We start from the raw sequence: 22,664 nt of genomic DNA, 5'->3' as shown, positions 1-22,664 counted from the left end.
TATTGTTTACTGTATGGAGGTAGATTCAGTGCTGTTTTTTCCCTGTATCATGGTAGTTCTTGGCTATGTTGTGAGTGGATTGACCTGCGAGTGACCCACATAATGACGACACCGTAACTCTGAACTGGGCGTGTGTTTGTGTGGGAAAAAAACAGGTCCAACCGCTGTCACTACCACCACCAGCACTGCCACATCCTCTCACACCCACCTCCACCACTGCTACCACCACTGCTACAACCACCACCACAATTCCTCCCTCACGTTACCACACCCTCAGGCGTTGCGAGTGAAGGGGGTGGAGAAGGTAGAGAGGAGCGGAGGGAAAGTGGGGTGAAGGAGTGGAGAGAAGGGGGGACAAGAGGAGGAACCCGCCAGAACCAACACGCTGGCATACTGTGGTAGTTGGCAACCCCCACACTGCATACTAGTGCCAGAAAACATCTCTAAATATCCCTCTTCTCTTTGCTTTATGTACTTCCCTAAAATTATCATGATTTTATTTTGCACTGTTACTTTACAGAAAAATAAGTATGGTATATTTTCATGGCCAAAATTAATGGAAGAGGGGTATTTGTGGGATGACGTAACAGCGGCAAGAATGTTAGGTTGTTTTTCATACTTTCTGCCTGGCTTGTCCACGGTCTGACGCTCATGTTTAATTTATGATTGTGTGTGTGTGTGCGTGTGTGCTTGCGTGTGTGTGTGTGTGTGTGTGTGTGTGTGTGTGCTCGCGCGCGGTGGGGGTGCTACTGGAGTTTGTGTCCATTGATGTCTGGCAACTACCCCTCCACCTCCTTCGTTCACCTCCCCTCTCTTTCTCTCTCTCTCTCTCAGGCAGAAGCAGAATACTTCCCTGGACTAATAAAAAATGTCCCCTAGTATCCCAGGGAAATCATGCAGTATCCCCACCGTCCTTTAACTCCTTCGATCACATGACACTTTTTTGTTTCAACTTAGTTCGTGCCAGCGCCAGATGAATCAGCTCAGGAGAAACTTCAAACTAGAGGGCTTATTTACTGCCTTCATTAACTTTTCACAGGCAGGGCGCTCGCCTTAGCTGAATGAATTAAGATTGACACCAAAATTAATGGGTCAGTGTTATTTGGAAAGAAAGGATTTGGCCGAAACTCTCCAGTACGGGAAACAGATTCCTTTTCGTGTTACTCCTTCAGCTGTCATGTCTCTGCTGAAGTAGGCAGTAGTGCATATCTGTATCAATATGTTGAAGTGGAGTTTTGAGTTGTAATGCCTGAAATTTAGGGAAGTACCGTAATTGTCGCATATATTATATATTTAAAAAAGGGGTGGGGGGATAAGTAGGTGAAGATTATGTCACTGGAGAAATAACTTCTCAAGCATACACCGGATGTTTTTACGTGATGGGTCACCTTCTTAGTTTGAATGTCAGTGTCCCAGTTCTTAACTTTTTACAACTCAGTACTGGAGAAAAGCCCATTGATACGATAAAGAGAAGAGGGAAATACTGATAGCGGAGAGGATGGGAAATATAATTTACAGAGACCAGGGAGACAGTTATGGGAGGTGGAGATGTGTAATGAAGTAAGAGGGTATGTAAAGAAAGAAGCTGCTGGAAAGAGGAAGATCAGGAAAAAGTTAGGGAAGAGGAAGGTGAGACGTGATAGGATGGGAAGCAGGGAAACAGACAAGCAAGGTAGTAAAGTAAGAAAGATGGAAATCAGAGAGAGGGAGGGGGAGGGAGCAGTGCAGTGTGGCGCATATATTTAGCTTACTAAAACACACACACACACACACACACACACACACACACACACACACACACACACACACACACACACACACATGATACTACGCACACAATACTACTCACTGCCACCCCTCACTCACACGACACTACTCACTGCATACCACACACACACACACACACACACACACACACACACACACACACACACACACACGCACACACACACGATGTTACGCATGCAGTACTACTCACCTCATACCATACGCACAACGCCTTGCACACACACACACACACACACACACACACACACACACACACACACACATACACACACACACACACAAACACACACACAAACACACACACACACACACACACACACACACACACACACACACACACACACACACACACACACGATGGTACGCATGCAGTACTACTCACCCCATACTATACGCACAACGCCTTGCACACACACACACACACACACACACACACACACACACGATGTTAAGCATGCTGTACTACTCACCCACACCATACGCACAAGCCTTACACACACACACACACACACACACACACACACACACAGACTGGTCCTGTTTAGTTACTAATCCTTTTTCCAATGTCACCCATCATTCCATTCTTCCGTCTGCTCACTTCCACTGATAATTTTGTCTACCTGCCCCTCGCCTACATTCCTCCCAGTTCCTCACTTTCTGACTCACCCACCTACCCATACCCACTCTGCTTATTTTAACCGTTCACTGCCGAGGACTTGGCTGAGGACACGATTTATTCTTGCAGTTGCCAGACGATTTTGTATGGCTGAGAAATCCTGGAGCATTTCATTCGGACCATTAGTGGACGGTTTTGTACAGCTGAGAGAAATCCTACTGTATTTGTTATGATTATTGGAAGATGATTTTTGTATAGGTGGAAGAAATCTTAGTGTTTTACTCCGGCTTTTGGTAGATATTTTTTTCCTTGTACATTCAGAGGCCATTGACCCTCGTAGCATATGTAATCTTTTCACATGATGGCATCTCCCCATGGGTCGTGATCTTGGGTCATTTCCTTGCTTCTTTCCTTAGCCTGGAGGTTTGTACACAAAACATCACCCCCAACGTCTTCCTCTGATTCAGGGCATTCTTCCTACTACTTTCACACCTGTCACCCTCCTCAGGCAGTCCACTTCTCCCCTCCTCTCAGCATGTCCAAACCACTGCAACTTACTTGTATGCGTCACCTCTCCAATATTTCCTTGCAGCCGAGGATGAGATGGAGAGATGGGGTGGAGAGGTATATGAGAGAGAGGGGTGTGAGTTGGGAGCAGGGGAGTGAAATGGCGGGGGACAGGGCGACTTGGAGGCGATTTGTTTGTGGCCACCCAAAACGGGATTGAGGCGTCTGGCAATAGATAGATAGATAGACATTGTTTTCAGTCCTGTCACGCATTGAAACCCTGCTCATCCCGCTCAACTCCACATTTCTTTGCGTTCCAGTTTACATAATATATCATCGTCTCTTACAGGCCAAGTCTTACTGTCCTACAGCATAAAACTTCTCACCCTTGGCGCAAAAGGAGAACCTGTAATAGTCAGGAGAAGAAACAGTTAAGCTGAGGGAATCCTAGCGTGTAATTGTGGTTGGTGGGGGCACCACCAACCACACATTCGTTGTAGTGCTACCTTCAGGTGATTCTTCACTGAATAATAAGTCATAGAAACCTTTTACTATGGTGGGTGGTGGCCATTTATTCAAACGACACCTGATGATCTAATGGTTTAAGGCGCCCCAGCTAGATGGGACCCGTAAGGAATTTCATTTGAAGGATGGTTTGGCGTTTCTTCTCGCGTAATGCCACTCACGATGAGCGAATGTGCTCACCCTCACCTTAAATGTCGAGACTGAGTAGCTTATCTCCGTGCCTCTACGCTTCTGATGGTGCAAAAAAAAGTATTGGGTGCTAGATATAGTTTAATTTAGGCGATTGCCTGGCAGAAATTTTGTATTTCATTCAGGCTGCTGACAGACGATTCTGTTGGCTGACTTTGCTAGGGGCTGGCCTAGAAACATCATTGTTACTGAGTTATTTACTGCCGGTCCGATTAAAATTACCCCATTACCCGTAGAACTTCCAAGAAATTCACAGCGGCCTTCCTAGGACCCCCTAGCTAGATAATACCCAGAGGCTTCCTTTTTTTTTTTTTTTTTTTTTTTTTTTTTTTTTTTTTTAAGGAGGGGGGATTCGTATGTCTTTTGGACCTTTTTGAACCAAGAACCCGTGACAAGCAGACACAGTTTCTGGCAGAGTTTTATCAGCTTTAATTTACTCGTATATGTTGCCTTTTTGTTAATACAGGTTTGGGGTAGCCCATACCTCGTAGGTCTGGCAGCAGACTGACTTGCTGGTCTGGTCTAGTTTAAAGGGAAATCTTAGAAGTCAGAGGAATGAAACCCTTTTCATTTAACCCTTTCGTTTGTAAGGACACAGGTCGGTATTTCTGTCAGGCTGACCAACGACGGTTTTGTTAAGCCAAGAGAGCGCCAAGCAGTCACAAGCACCGACCTTGTCAGATTTGTTTTCATCTTACCTTCATCATCGTCATCATCATTGTCATTATCATTGTCATTATCATTATTCTTTAACTCCCTCAGTATGTTGATGTCTTTTACATTTTATTCTCGCTACCACCAGACGATTTTATTCAACATAGAAGAGATCCCCCCTCCCCCCGGTAGAAAAGAACAGGCTTCATTAATATCTCCATCATCTCTCTCTCCACGATATTTGATTCGGCTCCCTACTCCTAGTCTTTTTATTTTTATCGTGTTTTTCTCCTTCATTTGATAATAATAATAATAATAATAATAATAATTGACCCACATTCACTCATATACATAATAACATTGTGTCACTGTTGTGACAAGAGGTCGGAATATTTTCGTTCAAACAGAGTTTGTGGTTTGTCAGCCGATCCCTGATTCGTTTGGTTAATGCAGTAATGACAGGAACATAAACCTTATGTGTTTATAATGCAAGGCTTAAATTGCCACGGTAATATGGATTAATGGACACATAACCTGTGTGACGATAAACAGCCGTATGTCTTTTTAACACAAGGTCCAACTTGCAGTGCGTACGTCACGTAACAGCTTACAACAGGATGAAATAGTTGGCAGGTACAGTATACGGAAGTATGGTATGTTATTGATTTGTTGGTGCTTACTACAGAGATGAATGATAATATAAATATGATCAGTACCTGACGGATCATTTCATTATTATCATAGATTATGCTGGTAAACAAAGGGTTGGATTGGGGGACGAGAGCCGAGAGGGTAAGAGAAGCGTGTAGTGAAGTCGGAGACAGAAACCCGGAGAGCAGAGTGGTGGAGGTGGGAGTGAGAATGGATGTGAAAAGACATCATATCTTTCAACAGATGTTGTTTACTATACTATATTTACATGTAACATTATAATATAGGACGTAAGTATATAGACAATAACACTCAATACATTATAGGTCTTCTTTCACTTTCGTGCCTTTCTCGTATCCATACAATTATGTTGTGGGTAACAGCGCAGTATTATACATTAAATGCCTGTATAGAATTACCCGTGTTGGTTCTGATTGCCTATAAAAACATTACTGACACATTGTAACATAACAGCTTTGGCCGTTCCACATCTATCCAACAACGTTTACACTGGGGCTGAGGTAGACTAGGCGGTGGGTGTGGGGTGTTCTGGTGTTTTACAAAAGCTCGCCTTTTTTTTATCGTACGAAAGCGCGGGTATTTTTACAGTATATTTAAAGAGCGGCTGAATTTTGTATCGTTAGTTGTTTTCACTCACTTCCGTTACCTAGACGTTAACGTCTGATACATCATGCGCTCCACGGTCAGCGGAAGTAGGAATTTGAGCAGGATATTATCTGGTGGACTTATGGGGATAGGACAGGAATTATATTCAACAAAATACTATGCAAAACGCATCAGTAAAGCAATCTTCGACATAATAGGCAGGGGTCAAGTAAATGGAGATCAAAAGATAGATTTAGCCACTGGCCTGTGTAACTGTTGTTATTTTAATATTTCTGACTGGAAACCACATTTTGCATCTTTTTCCATGCCTATCAAATCTGCAGCATTTTGTGAGTGCACTTGGGAATATTTCCCTCAGAACATTGGGGACGGAGAAGTCAAAATCAAGGTGCATTACTGACGGAGTTGCAAAATCCGTCGTGGAACAAATGTCAGTTAGGTAATTCAACATAGTTGTTTAAATGTCCACCAGTTTACCCGAGAAAAGAATCAGAGATTAGTAGAATAAATGGTCCGTTCCGTAAGGCATGTGCATAACCGATAGGGAAATTTTTGAACATTTTAATTTCATCAACAGAAGTTTTTCTCAACACGCTTCATAAGAAATTTCTTATTATTTTCATAGGAACGAATAGAAATTCTGTTTTGACATTACTTTTAAGGACAAAATCTTCGTCTTTGTAGCATGTACCGATTTATAATATCATGCCATAACTATTAGTTGATTTGATTACTTTCCATTTCAGGTTACTCAGTCGGGTAGCTTATAAACAAAGTATTATAGAATGTGACTTTTCCTTTCCAGTTTTTCCTATGAAATTTCCATGTCAGTTTTTCCATGCTGCATGGTATTTTTTTTCTCACTTTTTCCTGGAGGGTTTGGTGGTGCGGGGAGCCTTCTTGCTTTACTATCCTTATCCTTCAGCATGTAGAGTTAGATCTTGTAGTCATAGTTTTCTCTGTAACAAGCAGCCTCGAAAGGACCATAAGGTCTGTTGCTGTTTGCTTTCCTATGTAATCCTCCTCATTATCATCATCATCATCATCATCATCTTTTCTCTCTTCACCCTCCTACTTTTTCTTTTTCTCCTCCTTCTCCTCCTCCTCCTCCTCATCATCATCATCATCATCATCATCATCATCATCATCATCTTCATCATCATCATCATCATTTTTTCTCTTCACCCTCCTCCTTTTTCTTTTTCCTCGTCCTCCTCCTCCTCCTCCTCCTCCTCATCATCATCATCATCATCATCATCATCATCATCATCATCATCATCATCATCATCATCTTCTCCCTTTACCTGTTGTTGATGTGTTTACCTGAGGGCGATGTTGATTGCTGTCGTTAATAGGTCTTCTTTCTTCCTTCCCTTCCTCCATCCATCATTCATCCGCTCACGTCTTTCTCGCCACTCTTTGTTCACGTTGCCTTGTTTACGTTCCTGTTTATCACCTGTCCCAATTTATCCGTTTTTTGTGGCTTTCATGTTATTCATTTTTCTTCGTTATTTTTTTATTTTTTGCTTTCCAGTTGTGCTCAGCAAAATAAGGTTTAGAGGCGTCCCTCCAAAGATGAGTAAAATCATTGGACGGTGGCCAGAATAAACAAGTGACGTCATCGTACTTTAGTGGTAAATGAAGATAGTCTTTAAACCATTTGCCATGAGGTAAATGTCCCCCTCAGGGGAATGAAATTATTTGGCTGTAGGGAGGCTATCAAGGCTGTTTATTGCCAGGCCCTTGTGGTTCTTAGGTCTCAGAAAAGGATCGAAAAGGCCCCCAGGCAAAAATTAGTCTACCAAGAAACTCAGAAGAGAAAACAGATCCCTTGGTACGACAAAGTGGGCTTTTGTGTCGTGACAGGCACGTGGCTGGGTAATGTATGATCAATTGTTTTATGACTCCCTTGGGACCATTAGCGGGTCTGGTTCCTCCAGGGTTCGGCAAAAATCAAAATAATTTACCTAGAATTTCAAGAATGAGATGAAACAAGTAATGCCGTATGACAAAGATGGCTGGCATGCGTTGCTGAGCGCCGAGTTGGTACACGTATGATCAGCTTAATTATTTTTGACTCATGACCTTAAATGAGGATGTCTCTAGGGATCATTTTGGGTGGCCGGGGATCCTAGGAAGGCCCCTGTAATTGCCCTTAAGGCTCTAGGAGAGGCTGGAGATAGCTGCTTTCAAAATGTTCCCCCAGTAACTCGGTGATTAAGGCGTTTCTTGGTCGGCTTCTACGAGATGAAGCTCCGGCAAGTATATAAAAAGACGTCATCATACATAAAAGGTTGAAAGTGCTATAGGTTGTTGTGCATTTAGATATTTGAAGTGATTTGTGCCGTAACTATGGGCTGTTAAGTGTCAGAAGGCGTCATCTCTTCCTGTGCACAACATTTTACATAATTACACTTTAAGATACTTTTGTTATACCGACACGAGAGCGAGTGATGTGTTTTATTTGACGTGTGATAGGCGTGAGGGGAGTGAACAAAATAACTGAATCAGATTTCTTCCGATATGAACCAAATTTGATAGAAAGGTCGAAGGTTAGCCAATGAGGAAACGTAGTTTTTAGAACAACAGATCAAGGATCAAGGTCACAAGGCCAGCTTAAAATTTTGTCCATCAGAATCAACTTAAACAGCATGTGTCCGATTTAGACCAAACTTAACGTAGTTGATGTTAAGACGAGAACGAAGTGATTTACTTTGATAACAGTCAAAATTATATCAGAGTCACAGGGCAAGTCCTAAGTTCAGTCCTCGTGTGTGGAAGAACAAAATAATGAAAACGTTTTATTTGATTTTGAGCAAACTTTGGGTAAGGGCTGAGGGTCAGCCGAGGGATTGACCTATAGTTTTTGTAGAATGACAGGTCAGAGGTCAAGTTCTCACGGTAATATCAACTTAACCAGTTTTTTATCCGTTTTCGACCAGACTTTGTGGGAGTTTTCAGGGTGAAACAATGGTCATGGGATTAGATTTTAAGAGCAAGGTCAAATGTTTGGCCCTTAGATCAGTTGGTGGTCGCTGCTCCATGCATTCTCTCTCTCTCTCTCTCTCTCTCTCTCTCTCTCTCTCTCTCTCTCTCTCTCTCTCTCTCTCTCTCTCTCTCTCTCTCTCTATGTCAACTACAGGCGTCGGTACTACAAATCTTTCATGTCAGTACCGGGTATTCTTGCTGGTTGAAGGTGTCTCTTTTAATCAACAATGCTTCGCTGGTAAAATTTTGTGCTTCTATTCCTTTATTTTAGCATTTGTGTTGGCTTCGTCACGTATTGGGCAGCTTTTTCATTAATGGTTTGTTTATTTAATTTCCCTCTGTGTTTATTTTCTCGTGTACTGTATAGTTTCTCTGTATCAAATAGCTGGTGAATTTTTAGCATGTTATATATAGTGCTCTGGGTATTTTTTAAAATAAATGAATGGAACACCTGTTATCTGGCGTATGGATTATTTGTTTATTACCTCCGCCAATGAGGTTATGTTTTCACCCCTGTCCGTTTGTTTGTTTGTGTGTTGGTTTGTGAGCAAGATTACACAAAAACTACTGGACGGATTTCCACGAAACGCCTTGGCCCAGAATAGACTCCATTAAATTTTCGTGCGGATCCGTATAAAGGTGCGGATCCAGGATTTTTTTTTTTTTTTTTTTTTTTAAACATCGCGAGATAGGTCGTTTTTCGACATTTTCGTAAATTTTTCAATGAATATTGCATGGATCTTGATGAAAAAAAAATCAGGCATATTTCACGATGGAAGTGGCTAGGACATGTGTATAGGAGACAGGGAATAGTACGAGGTACACCAGGGTGGGTGGCACTTGGTAGGAGAGGTAGAGGAAGGCCAAAAGAGACGTGGGTGAGGACAATGAGACGGGAAGCTGGAGATGAGTGTTGGGGAGATCTTGAGGGGTTAGCACAAGATAGGATGTGGTGGTGTGAGTTCATCGAGGCCCTATGCATCCCCGAGGGTGCCACAGGAAATGATTGATTGATTGATTGATTTAAGATGTTGGTATCTACGAATGTGCACAGTTTGGCGTGGATCCATGTAAAATTCCGGATCTAACGGATTTAAATATGCTTTTATAGGGGGGTAGCCTTTTTCCATATTGGATTAGACTTGATTAAATTAAAAGGAACTGCATGTTGGGCCTTGGCGGTGGTATGCGCTCTACTGCGTGCCATTCTAGGTTAATTTGTTTTTCCTTTGTTCATCCTCTGTAAAAAAAAAAAAAAAAAAGTGCTTGGCTTGTTTATATGTACTTCATGATGTAGTGGGCAGTGTATGTGTTTGGTATGATAGGATGGTATGCGTGGCGTAAGTGGAGGGCCCCTTGAGATGTCACGACCTAACATGGACAGGGCTTAGGGTGGGGTATAATGAGTTTGACCCCACACCCTCCACCCCGGCCCCGTCACTTGACACATGCCTCCCACTCTCCCATCCTCTTTCCATATTAGCGGAAGTTTTGTTTTGTTATCACATGGTATCAGTAACTGGGAGAAACCAACATCCTACTCGTCACTACCATATCGTGTGTGTGTGTGTGTGTGTGTGTGTGTGTGTGTGCCGAGTAATTGTGCGTAATGGTGAATAACCCCGCCCTCTAGGAGTTTCATTTGTTGGTCCTTTCTCATTTCCAATACACTTTTTATCTCTGTATGCCTGCCCGACAATGTCTTTGTTATGTTGACGATTTTCCATTTTCTTTGCAGCACAAAACCGTGATCGTTGAGCCTAAGTTAAGTGAAATGGGGAATGACTCGCGTAAGTACAACTCCATTCATTCAATCATTGGCTACAGTTGCTGATTTTTCTCAGCTTGTTTTTCATCTTACTAATATTTCAGTCCCTTCATTTTCTGTCCTTCACATAATATGTTTTTGCATGTAGCGTTAGTGTATTACTCTAATCAGGTATATAAATGGATCTGTGATAACTATATAAGTTTAGATATGCATATTTGTAAATACTATGCAAATATTTGTAAATACTGTGCAAAAGTAAAAATGTAGCGAGCACAAATGCACATAATGGATACAGCTAAGCTTAGATGTGTAGCTGATATAGCCATTGCCATGTATACGTTGATAATAGATAATTCTAGTTCTAGGGATACTAGTCTCAAAATTTATAGATATCAATAGAGTCATGGATAATGTATTTTTGTTTTTGATCCATTTTGTCTGATGGCGCTTTTTTTTTTTCTTTTCTTTTTTTTTAATTCCAGGTCTTGTCACAGTTTTTTTTTTTCGGCTTAGGACAGACCTTTTGTACTGAAGGGTAAATGAAAGCTATATTTAACCTCCCCAGTGCGAAAATTCTCTCCTGAGCTGAGTAAAATCGTGTGACAATAGAAAAATAAGAAAAAAATGCGCCATCGTAGGAAAACTGTATAGATAATCCAGATAATCCACATAGCACCAGTTGAGGACGCTATAGGAGGTTTGATCCTTTCTCTGGCCCTCACGTGACTCCATAATGCGATTGAATCCTTTTCCATCGTTTTTTTTTTCCCATCATTTTCTGGTGCGTTTTTCGACACCTGATTTAGTCTGCTTATGGTACTGTCCCTTCATGTGTGTGTGTGTGTGTGTGTGTGTGTGTGTGTGTGTGTGTGTGTTTTAGGGAGGAGTGTTGTATGTTTGTGCGGCAAGTGTATGTTTATGCATGATAGTGTAATGTGTGCGGACGGGCGGGTGTGGTCTGGGGTAGTCATCAACACTGCTGCCTTCATCTTGATATCTTTTATTCTCCTCTTGCATACTCTTCTAAATATTTTCTCTCTCCTCTCATTCACTACCCCAGTACTTACATTTCTCTCTGTCTCTCTCTCTCTCTCTCTCTCTCTCTCTCTCTCTCTCTCTCGTGCTCTCCTCTTCCGTTTACTTCTTTCCTCTCCCACCCTCCCTCTTAGTTTTTGCTTCCTTCTCTGTGTCATTCTCCTCTCACCTCCTCCCCTTCCACCCATTATCTCCCCATTCCATCCCGTCTCTATTTTTGCTGCTTTATTTGCCATTTCCCCTTTCTTCCCCCCTGTCCATTATCTTCCCTCCTCCCCATTCCTCCACCTTCCTCCCCCCCTCCTCTCTATCTCCTCTTCCTCTCCTTTTCTCTCTGTCCCCTCCTTTCTTGTCCCCTTCCTCCTTTCAGCCATTATCTTCTCTTGTGCTTTTTCTTTTCTCTTCCCCTAGTCATTTCCGTAATTATTTTCTCTCCTCTCGTCTCCTCTTCCCTCCTTCCCTAGTTACTACATCATTGAGCCTTTATTTTCATCTCTCCATTTGACCTTCAGTATCTGCTCTCCTCTCCTTTCGTCTCGTCTCCTCTCCTCTCCTCTCCTCTCCTCTCTCTTTTCGTCTCTTCTCTCTCCTCTCTCGTCTCGTCTCCCCTCTCTTCTCGTCTCCTCTCCTCTCCTCACCTCTCCTTGTCTCCTCTCCTCTCCTCTCCTCTCGTTTCTTTTCTTCCCCTGCCCGTTACCGCAGTTATATTCTCTCTTGTTCCCTCCCCTCCCCACCCTACCCCACCCCACCCCACTCCACCTAACCCCTCCCCTCCCCACCCCACCCCACCTAACCCCTCCCCTCCCCTCCCCACAACACAGATCCTAGGCGATACAGCAAAGTACCCTGGTTGTCGGGCAGGGTCGGGAAGGGTGAGTGACGCTGGCAACTGGCACCCCACTTCTTAACACCCTCACATGTAACAAGGATCAGGTTGCAGCTCAGGCAGGGAGGGTTTTTCTTTGACATATTTTCTCCCACTTTAATTCTCTCTCTCTCTCTCTCTCTCTCTCTCTCTCTCTCTCTCTCTCTCTCTCTCTCTCTCTCTCTCTCTCTCTCAACTCTTTTTTAGGATGGATTCTGTTTCCGTCATCCCGTGTCTGTTTCCCACCTCGACCGAGATTGTTTGCTCAAGTCGCCACTGTTTTTATTTGACACTCAGTACATTCTTTTGCTTGTTTCTCTCTGTGGTTGTGTGCGCGTGTATTTGTGAGTTTTTTATTGTGTGTGTGTGTGTGTGTGTGTGTGTGTGTGTGTGTGTGTGTGTGTTTGTGTGTGTGTGTGTCATGTATTACTAATGATATTCCCTGCCTCATAATCTTCGACCATTTTCCCCCTCCTTCTGTTCCTTTGCACATGTTTTCTTTTCCCTGCCATGAATGTCAACTCTTCCCTTGCCTCCACCTCCAACCCCACAACTTCTTATTCCGTCTTTTATATTCCCATTCCTCTTTCCTTCTAACTCCCCTTCCTCTTCCTTCCTTTTTCGTTGATGATCCTCCATTCTCCCTTTCCATTTTCACAGACCCTCCTCTTCACACCACACACCTCATTCCCTCTTTATATTTCATTTTCTTACTCTCCTTTCCTTTCTTTCCTGTGTGCCCTTCCTTTTCCTTCCCTTCCTTCCTATGTGTCCTTCCTTTCCCTTCCTCTTCGATTACGTCTTCCTTCCCTTCGCTTTATCGTGTGACGTATCTTCCCACTCCTCACCCATTACTAAGCGTTGTTTATTACCTTTTCCAGGCTTCTCCTTTCAGTGTCTCCCCTTCTCCTCCACGTTTGTGTAGTTTCGCCTTCACCCTCACCCTCCTTTTCCTTTCTTCCTTTCTGCTTCTCTTTCTCCCTCTTTTCTCTTCCCTCTCTCCCTCCTTCCCTTCCAACTATCCTCTCTTTTACCATCTCATCCTATCCCAATGTTGTTTTTGTCTCTCTCCCAACATGAATCGCCTCGCGTTTCTGTACCGTCTTCCACAGATTACTGCTTCTTCTCAGTAATCACATCATGCCTTTCCTTTCTTGGTATATATTGCCTTAACCTCCTCACTTTGATGGAGAGTTTGTATTCCATTATTGTCACCACAGGACGGTTTTATTCAGCTACAGAGGGGGTTTTCTAACTATAGGGGGTTAGATACAGCCTCCAGTAACCCCACCGGAGCTTAACTAAATCATCTGGTGGTGGCAAGAATGAAATAGGAAAATACATCTTCTCTTCTTAGCTCTACCTCATCATCGATCCCTTCTAGCTGCACTTCTGCCCTTGGTTCTGCCTGTCACACTTTTTTTTTAGATAACAGAACAGAGGAAGGGAAGACAAAAACAAAAGATAATAATCCATACACCAGATTACAGGTGTCTTCCACTGATTAAAAAAACCCGTTACAGTTGGACTTTACCTCTTCTTCTACCCTTCATCCACGCTACCTAAGCCAGTGCAGTTCTTGCAGTCCTACCCTTTCCCATTCCTCCCACACCTGTCTTTATCCTCCCTCTGCTTGCTCCCATCACCGTTTATGCCTTCCATCTGTGATCTTCAGTAATTTAGTCTCATACTTTATTTTTACGTCTCATTCTTTGCTCTAACTACTCGCCACTCTCCTCCCCCCTGTCTCCTTTTGCCTTCTACTGTGTCTTTTAACGCCACGAAGTTTTGGAGAGAGACAGAGACAGAGACAGAGACAGACAGAGACACACAGACAGACAGACAGAATTAAGAATGCGTTAAACCTGTGGGTGGATGAGTGGGAATGAGGGGAAACGATTATATTAAGAGAATGGGAGGGGAGGGAGAGGAGAGTGCGGAGGAAGTATTAAATAGGCTCTCACACGTATCAGGTTCCAGAGAGAGAGAGAGAGAATTTGTGTGTGTGCGTCAGCGTCAGTGAAAAAATAATTGATATATGAATCTTTAAATTCTAAGGCTTACAGCAAGGCCGCGTTTTCTCCACAGTGAAAGATTGATCGCCAGAATTAACCCTTCCCAGTGCTTGTCAAGTACGAGTGGGAAACTGATACCAGGATTGAATGGTGCGTGTGAAAGTTGAAATGTTGTTATGGCTGTGTTTGTTGTGGCTTACGTCGTACAGTACACTTCGTATGTTTGTGTACCTTGTTTGAGAGAGAGAGAGGGGAGGGGGGAGGCTGGATGTGTGTGTGTGTGTAATGCTTGGGTGGATATTATAACGTCTGTGTGTTTGTATGTGCGTGTCATGTAGTGTGTGTGTTGATGTGTGCGTATATTGCAAGGGTGTTTTGTGTGTGCGCCTTCTACTCCATGTGTGTTTTAGCGCTGTGTGTTTACCTTTATATTTGTGTTTGTGATTTACAGACGTTGAGGTTGCTGTGTGCACGAGATCTTCCCTCGTGTGCATTGGGTGAAGACCTGTGTGTGTGTGTGTGTGTGTGTGTGTAACCACCTTTTCTAACATCTTCCCTACATGGTTCACAATTTCCATCATTCACAGTATGCTTCAGTTTTCCTTTTCTCATTCATCCATTCACTCATCGTGCAGTACATTATTCCGCATCTCCTCCTCCTCCTCTTCCTGACATTCCACCCATTCCACCTCACCCGCAACGCCCCTCCATCCACATCTGGTCATTTCACCTTCCATTCTCCAATTCCCCCATCTGATTCTCATATTCCACACCTGTCAGCTACTCTCTCGCATCACACCCACCTACCCATCTCACCCACTCCGTGACGCATCCCACTAAGTTGCCCACCCATTTTGCCCACTCCCCTGCCCATCACACCTAGTCCTCCACCCATCTCGCTCACTTTTCATCAATCTCGCCCATTCCCTCACCCACAACTCCTATCTTACCCACCCCTCTCACATTGCCACCGATCCCACTACTGAGTCTTCATCCACGCCAGTCACATTCACGTTGACCCCACCAACTCACCACCCATCCCACCCACATCCACACTGATCCCACAGCTCTCCTCCCATCACACCCACATCCACACCGATACCACAACTTCCCATCCACCTCACCCACATCCACACCCATCCATCACTCTACCACTAACTCTCCACCCATCCCACCCACATCCACACAGATCCCACAGTTCTCTACCCAACCCACAGACATTCACACAAATGCTACAACTCCCCATCCACCCCACCCACGTCCACATCCATCACTTACCCATCCTACCACATCCACAGCGATACCACAACTCTCCACCCACCCCATCCACATTCACACCCATCATTATTACCCATTCCACCCACAGCCACTCCGATAGCACTAACTCTCCACCCATCCCCTCCACACATCGAGACTGATACCACAACTGTCCACTCATCCCATCCACGCCCATTATTCTTATCCGTTCCATCCAGATCCACTAACTCCCCGTCCATCCCACCCACATTCATCCACTCACTCAGCCCCCCTTTCATCCTTTCCCTCATCGATCCCACCCTCTTCCTTACCCATCCCACTCACTACCCTCACCTCTTCACCTATTTTTCCGCCCAGCCATAATTTTTCCTTCCTTTCATTCATCATTTCACGCGTCCGTCTCACTCTCCATCCATCCCACCACCATCCATACCCATCCCATTGACTCTCCACCCATCTCATCCTCTCTTTCACCGATCTCACTAACTCTCCACTCATTACATCCACTCCTCCATCCATCTCATCCTCTAATTCACTGATCTCACTAACTCTTCACTCATTTCACCCACTCCTTCACCCATCTCACCCACTCGTAACATCCCACTCTCACGTTACAGGCGTAGAGGAGTGGAAGAGGAAGTATAATTGGACTGAGGGCACGCGTAAGTAGGGATCCCACGTTGTATTTGTTGTTATTGCTGTATTTGCTGTTCATGCACCTGCACTTCTCTTCCTAGGGTGTTGGGCATTTCGACAAGCACAGCGCAGTTCCCTTCCTTCCATGCTGTGCTTGTTGTATACTGTATTTTGTTGTATCTACACGCCGATGCCTCTTGCCGCGCCCTGGGGTAATGTCAGTTTCACAGGAACAGCTGGTTATTCTGCGCGCAGTAATTGCTCATGTTAACCGTAAGAATTTTTTTTTTTTCCAGTGTTACCTTCAGATGTTTTATTCAATCTAAGGAAGACATCTTGTAGTCAGAAGGGTAACTCTTGGTACAAGATGTCTTGGAACTGCAAAAATCAGATATAACCATCATTAATAAACCTGTATCTGATAGTTCCAGTTCAGTGAGCCTTCAGATACTAATTAAAATCGTCTGGAGGTGGCAGTAATGAAGACATGATAAAAATGATGGGGGTTAATGTTTTATGGGCGCTTTGGTACTAGTACAAGCACAGAAGTGGGTTGATTGCCTCTTATTATAATTTAATTTTGCCTTACTCTTGTCGCTGTAATGATTCTTTAGTGTCATATATCTCTTTGTTATACCCACTTCTGTCCTTGTCCACCTATTGTCTTCTCTGTGCTTTCTGGTACTGTGGGGCTATCTTTTTTTTGCCAAGAATGTTGTCTTTTGCTTGCTTTCCTCACAATTCCAATGTTTTTCCTCCGATCCCATACTCTTCCCTTCTATACCACCCACTTTGTCACCTTTCCCATCCAGTATCTTTCCTATTTCTTCTCAACCCATCCCATCCCACCCTTGTACCACCTCTCGTTCCTCCCCACGGTTTTCCTTTGCATTTCATAGCCTTCCTTCCCCCTCCAGCACTTTTCCTAATTCCGACGCCTCCCATATCCCACTTCCCATCCAATCCCACAACCTCCCTTTTCGTCTCGTTGCTTACTTTTGGATCCTACTGCCCTCTTCCCCTCTCACCCACTTCCCGTGGCCCCCCCTCCCGTCCCATCGCTTTCCTGCCCTTTCCTCCTGCACTGCCATGCCATTGCTTAGACTACCATCTTATCCTTTGGCCTCCCCTCGTATGATCCTTCTCCCCTCCCCTCCCCTCCTCTTCCGTCCCCTCCCCTCCTCTTCCGTCCCCTCCACTCCTTTCCCACATCCCTACCATCTTATCATCACACTCCTCCCATCCCTTAAGGCAGGGCCCCCCCTTCCCCATTACATCGCCTCCTTGTCTTTCCTCCTTTTCCTTCGCCCCCTCCCAGCTTCCCTCCCAGCCTCTTGTCCTCTTATTCCAGTGCTTCCTTCCCACCGTCCATCCCAACGCTGTCCTCTCCGTCTCAGCGCCCCTCTCCCATCCATTCCTCTACCTTACCTCCTCTTGTAGCTTGCTGTTCCCTCTCCCCTCCTTGCACCTCCCTCCTTTCGTTCTCTCCTTCTATTCTAGGGTCCCTTTCCATTCGCACCTCCCTCCTCCTCCTCCAGTTCTGTCCCATTGATTTCCCTCACGTCCCGTCATTTCCCCACTTTTCTTACCTTCCTGTTCCAACACCCCCTCCCATCCCACCGCCTCCTCTCGCCCCTCCCCTCCCGGCCTCTCCCGTCGGCTCTTTCCCTTTCCTCCTATCCCACCACCTCCGTCTCACCTCCTTACTGCCTTCATTTCCGTGGCCTGACATCCCCGTAAACTAGATGTCAGAAAGTGGAAACGATGGACTTCAATTTGTCTTCGTGTCTTCCTTTAGTGTGACGTCCTTCGCCAGCCATGTTGGGAGTGACGGTGGTGGTGGTGATGCTTGTAGTTGTGGGGATGGTAATATTTTATTTTAGTTGGTGTTGGTGGGAGATGGTTATAAAGTTGTTGTGGGTATAATTGCTTTATTTTTGGTTGTGGTGGGAAGGTGATTGATATGTGGTAATGGAGGTGATGCGTGTGATGGTGGTGGTGGGGGGGTAGGAGTGGTTGGGGTGGTGGTTGTAATTGTGGTTGTGGGATGGTGGTTACAGTTGTGGTGATGGTGGTGGTTGTAACTGTGGTCGGAAGGTGATGATGTGTTGTGGTTGTTGTAGTCGTGGTAATGAAGATATTACTTGTGATGATGCGTGTAATTGTGGCGTGGTGGTGATTGTAGTTGTGATGGGAATGGTGATTGTAATAGTTGTGTTTGAGTTTCATGTTGTCGTAGTAGTTGTAGTCTAGTTGGAATTGGTGTAACTGTAGTAGATGCTTTGTGTCAGTGGTTGTGGTTGGTGTATATTGGGATTATGTTGTAGTGGGTGTTTTTTAGTAGTTGTGATTTAGCATTGGTGTTGTTGGTAGTGAGTGTACCGTGGTGGTAGTTGTTATTGATATGGTTATAGTGGGTGTATCATGTAGGTTGTATATTGTAGTGGTTATATCGTAGGCGTATACTGATGTGGTTGTTGTGTTGTGTTGGAGGTTGTATATTGATGTTGTTGTGATGTGATGGTTTTGGATGTATTGTGTTGGCAGCTGTTGATGTGATTGTATTGGGTGTAGCCTGGTGATAGTTGTATACTGATGTGGCTGTAGTGGATGAATTAGGTGCAGCTGAATATTGATGTGGTTGTTGTGGGTGTACTGTGGTTGTGGTGGTAGTTTGTTGCTTGGGTAGTGGGTGTTTTGAAGGAGTCACTGTTGTTGATGTCCTTGTATCATGGTATCGGTGTGGGTGAGTGTAGCCTCCTTGTTTATGGATAAATGTGGTATTGTTGGTGGTGGTGGTGGTTAGTGATGGCAGTAGTGGTGATGATGTGTAGTTGTCTGCTGTCTTATGGGTGGTGGTAGCTTGTATCTCTAGTACAGTACTTTCTGAGGACCTCATTTTTATTTTATTCTTGCCATCCCCTGGCGATTGTATGGAGCCAACAGGAAACTTCGAACTGGAGGGGTGTGATGCAGCCTCAGTTAGCCCTTTCAATACCAGTTCAGTAATATGGTGTGGTAGCAGCAAGTGTAAAATGACGGCGTACTCTGGGTGAAGGGGTTAAAGGTTGTTCCCGCCATCAGCTCGGGGCTGCAAAAGCTGACAGTCTGGCCACCATTTTATTCATTTGATTATCTACGTTTTTTTTTTGTAGTTTTTATATTATTCAGAACTACCTTCACTGTCCGGTTTTATCCCTGATTTTGGTATATATATATAATAATTATATTCACGTTGGTTATATATCCCTGACCATGGGCAAACGCTGATTAAAATGGATTATCGCTGGGAATTTCTTAGCGCAGAATTGTTACCATGTGTATTTTCCGGTGGAGAAAAGCCATTGCTGAGTCAGCCATAGAGATATCACATTACTCCTGTCTCTTAATGGGATGGTAAAAGTTCTCCATGTTGCTTCGTTTCTCGCTGTAATCTAGTTTTCGTGATATTTCTTTGGTTGACTGGCCTTGTCTTCATACCCAACCTGCCTTCCAGAATGCCACACCTTGACTGCAGATGATGGTAAGTACGTGGGTGTAGTAACTGCCTGCCACATGTTACGAGTGAAAGATCACCCTCACTTTTTGAGCACAGTATATCATTTTTATAGATGAGAGTTGTACGTTCCAGTTGCAGCATATTGTAGTAGACCATAGTGTTTTAAGACAGCTTGTCAAGATTATGTAGGCATAACATTTTGAGTATTGACAGAGTTAGTTAAAAATCTAATGAATCACTTTTCTGAGAATATTTTCTGGTGTGTGCCCTCTCCTGTCTCTCACTTCCTGTCTGTCTCTATATTGCCACTATCGCCACAGCTCCACGATAACCAGGGCTCAGGAGGGTGCCGCGCCCCCCTCTCCCACCAGCAAGCCCCCCATCCCCACCACTATTCCCCCAGCGTATATAAACACCCCACCCCCCCGCCCCGCCACCACGTAAGCTGCATAGCATATGTCACTTTCAGGAATCACTTTTTTACCCTGATATTTTTGCACTGCACAGTTTTATTTTTAATTTACGAACTGCACATTATCGTCCACACCGTCGAGATATGATTTAGTGCGTATAAGCTTTATATGCACACATGTATACTGATTCCCGCCTGCTCCTAGAGTCGCTGTATCATTTGAATTGCTCTTTTCTTTATTCATCCACACCGAGGCTTCCATACACACTCATACACACATATCTGACCAGACGTGTTAATCCCGGATAAGCAGTCAGGACGCAAGCAAAGAATGTACCAGTGTCACCAACAACGCAGTCCGGAAACTGAACCAGATTTTCAAAAGTTAACTTAGGATGCAATTGAAATAATAGGCTTTTAACATTGTAAACCTCAGAACCGAAGAATGCCAATGTTAGGACACAAGAATGGTTTTCTACAATTGATTAGCTACCACTCCCCCCCCCCCGTTTTATTTTTATTTATTTATTTATTTTTAATCAGAGCCAGCATTGCCTAAACTTGATTCGGGTTTTCAGTTTTCGTGGATTCTATGGTTTTCAGGGCATCTGTTTGCTTATTTAACCTCTCACTCCTAATTTTCAGTCCCTCCCACTTTGTGTTAGGATTAACAGTGTCATTTCGGAAAGGTGATACCTCAAAAATGAATCATTTGCCACAGAAGCATGTATCAGATTCGAACAGAAAAAAAAATAAATTGTGGTTGAAACGACAAATTTAACAACTGAAGTATGCATAAGTTTGGTAAGATTATGCTTTGGTATGGTTTAGGGTAGGTTGAGTTTCGGGTGGGTTTGGCATTGTGCGCGAAAAAGGATACATGGTTTTGGAATCAGACTGGGTGACAGGGAAACGGTAATGGGAAAGAAACGCCGAATGGAAAGAAAGAAAAAAAGTACAGGAAAAATAAGTTATATATTTGTGGCGCCTAAAGTAGCAGTATACCAAAAGAAAGCACGGAGTATTATCTGAATATAAGAGCGGCTGCATTCACACGCATGGACGGTTGTAATACAGCCTTTCCTGGGATGGCGAACAAGGACAGGAATGTGCTGAAGTGGTTGTAGTTGGTAGTGGGGAGGGGCCAGGGTCTTTCATAAACAGATGTGAATTAACAACCATATATTTTTTTTTACGAGTTCATCAGATATTTTTTATCATTAACATCGTATGAGCTCAATCACTGCTAAGCATTCGAACAAACTGTTTCATACACGTATCACTCTACTTTCCAGTGCTGGGATTGATGCCTTTACGCGGTCACACGGATATACGGTAACTGGGCTGCTCCGCTGCCCAGTTATGCAAACGCCGCGTAATTCTCAACCCGGTAGGAGGGTGTGAATTATAACGAAAGAGTAACTTCAGCCTACAATCCACTGGGTTCACGTCTAGATGAGGCTGAGGCCACAGCGACCCTACTCTCGAAATGCCTTTGCATGTAGCACAGTGTGGGGAATGGGTCACCTCAGTGCTCTGGCCCTGCAAATCAGTTACTCTTAGGGATCCGTAAGTCATGGGTGGGATGTGCATAGTAAAAGCAACCGTAGTAGATTATATGAGCAATTCAGATGAAGGCGAGCTCAGTCCACTGCAGAAAATTAGCTTTGATCAACTCATTCCTAAACTCATTTACAACTACGTATCAGGGTTTTTTTTACCATTTCTGTCTTTAGTTATTGAGGGATTAACCTCTCCCCCTCCACCACCACCTCCAGCCTCGGTAGGCACATCCCTGGAAGAAGAGGTCTGTGTGTTGACTTACGTCACACATACTTTTCATCTTTTTGTATTGGAAGTTACACAACACACAAGTTCAAAGACAGCTGCTTCTGCAATTAAGTTTAATTTTGTTAGTTAGTAATGTAGCTAGTTAGATACAAGCAGACCTTGTTTCTGAGTAGTGATCTCCTTTGTCTCCCTTCCAAGAACGTGATATGAAAACAAGATTTCAGTTGTCTGTTTACTGAAAATGTGTTAGTGAAACCGCATGCAAGATTATAAAATCGCAACATTTCCCGCGAGTGTCAATTTTAAATTCGGTTCTCTGTAATTTTGTATATTTGCTATGTGCCAGCAGTCAGAGGAGTGTCGATAGTTTTGAGAGTTATGTAGTACTGACCAATTGTTAATTATTTCAGGTTATAACCAATTGTTAATGATTTCTGGTTGTAACAGAGAACCGGATTTACTCATGTTGTCCCTCCCCGCCACTGATCTCTATATACGTGGATAAACGTAAACACTTTGGTTTTACGGTATTCCATACAGCTATCGTTATATGAATAATAAAGCAGACGTAAAAGCTACATAGTACAAAATTTTGATTTATATGTTCTAAAACATAGTGAATATGTTTTTTGTTCAGTTAGTCATTGGTGACAATGCTGCTTGTGGTAACAAGTGTAATAAAAGAAAAATGTGTACTCTGTTTGCAGGCAGATGAAAATAATTATTCAGCCCAGTTACACATCACTCCAAACAATAATGCATTGTTTAAAACAGTGATATCCTCAATGAAGTCAAAACACATCTTGAACTTGTACTGTATATGACATCACACACAAAT

At 43.7% G+C, this 22,664-nt stretch overlaps 2 protein-coding genes across 4 annotated transcripts in view; one reads left to right on the top strand and one right to left on the bottom strand.

Moving 5' to 3' along the window:
* P58IPK (dnaJ homolog subfamily C member P58IPK) overlaps positions 1-22,664 on the bottom strand; it is a 390,081-nt gene that overhangs the window by 267,308 nt on the left and 100,109 nt on the right. The gene's annotated exons all lie outside the window — the stretch shown is intronic.
* Positions 1-22,664, top strand: part of Eaat1 (Excitatory amino acid transporter 1) — a 297,280-nt gene that overhangs the window by 259,019 nt on the left and 15,597 nt on the right. For 2 of the 3 annotated variants that reach the window (XM_080276712.1, XM_080276711.1), the window contains exons 6-7: positions 10,284-10,335; positions 16,106-16,150. In XM_080276712.1, the coding sequence (XP_080132838.1) occupies positions 10,284-10,335; positions 16,106-16,150 (97 nt within the window). The remainder of the gene's footprint in view (positions 1-10,283; positions 10,336-16,105; positions 16,151-22,664) is intronic. The other variant, XM_080276710.1, reaches the window with a different exon arrangement.

This window comes from Coenobita brevimanus, chromosome 66 (genome assembly GCF_032717465.1).
Source record: "Coenobita brevimanus isolate Jiangsu-jjx chromosome 66, ASM3271746v2, whole genome shotgun sequence".
NCBI classification, from domain to species: Eukaryota; Metazoa; Arthropoda; class Malacostraca; order Decapoda; family Coenobitidae; genus Coenobita; species Coenobita brevimanus.
This window is presented reverse-complemented; position numbering and strand designations above follow the sequence as displayed.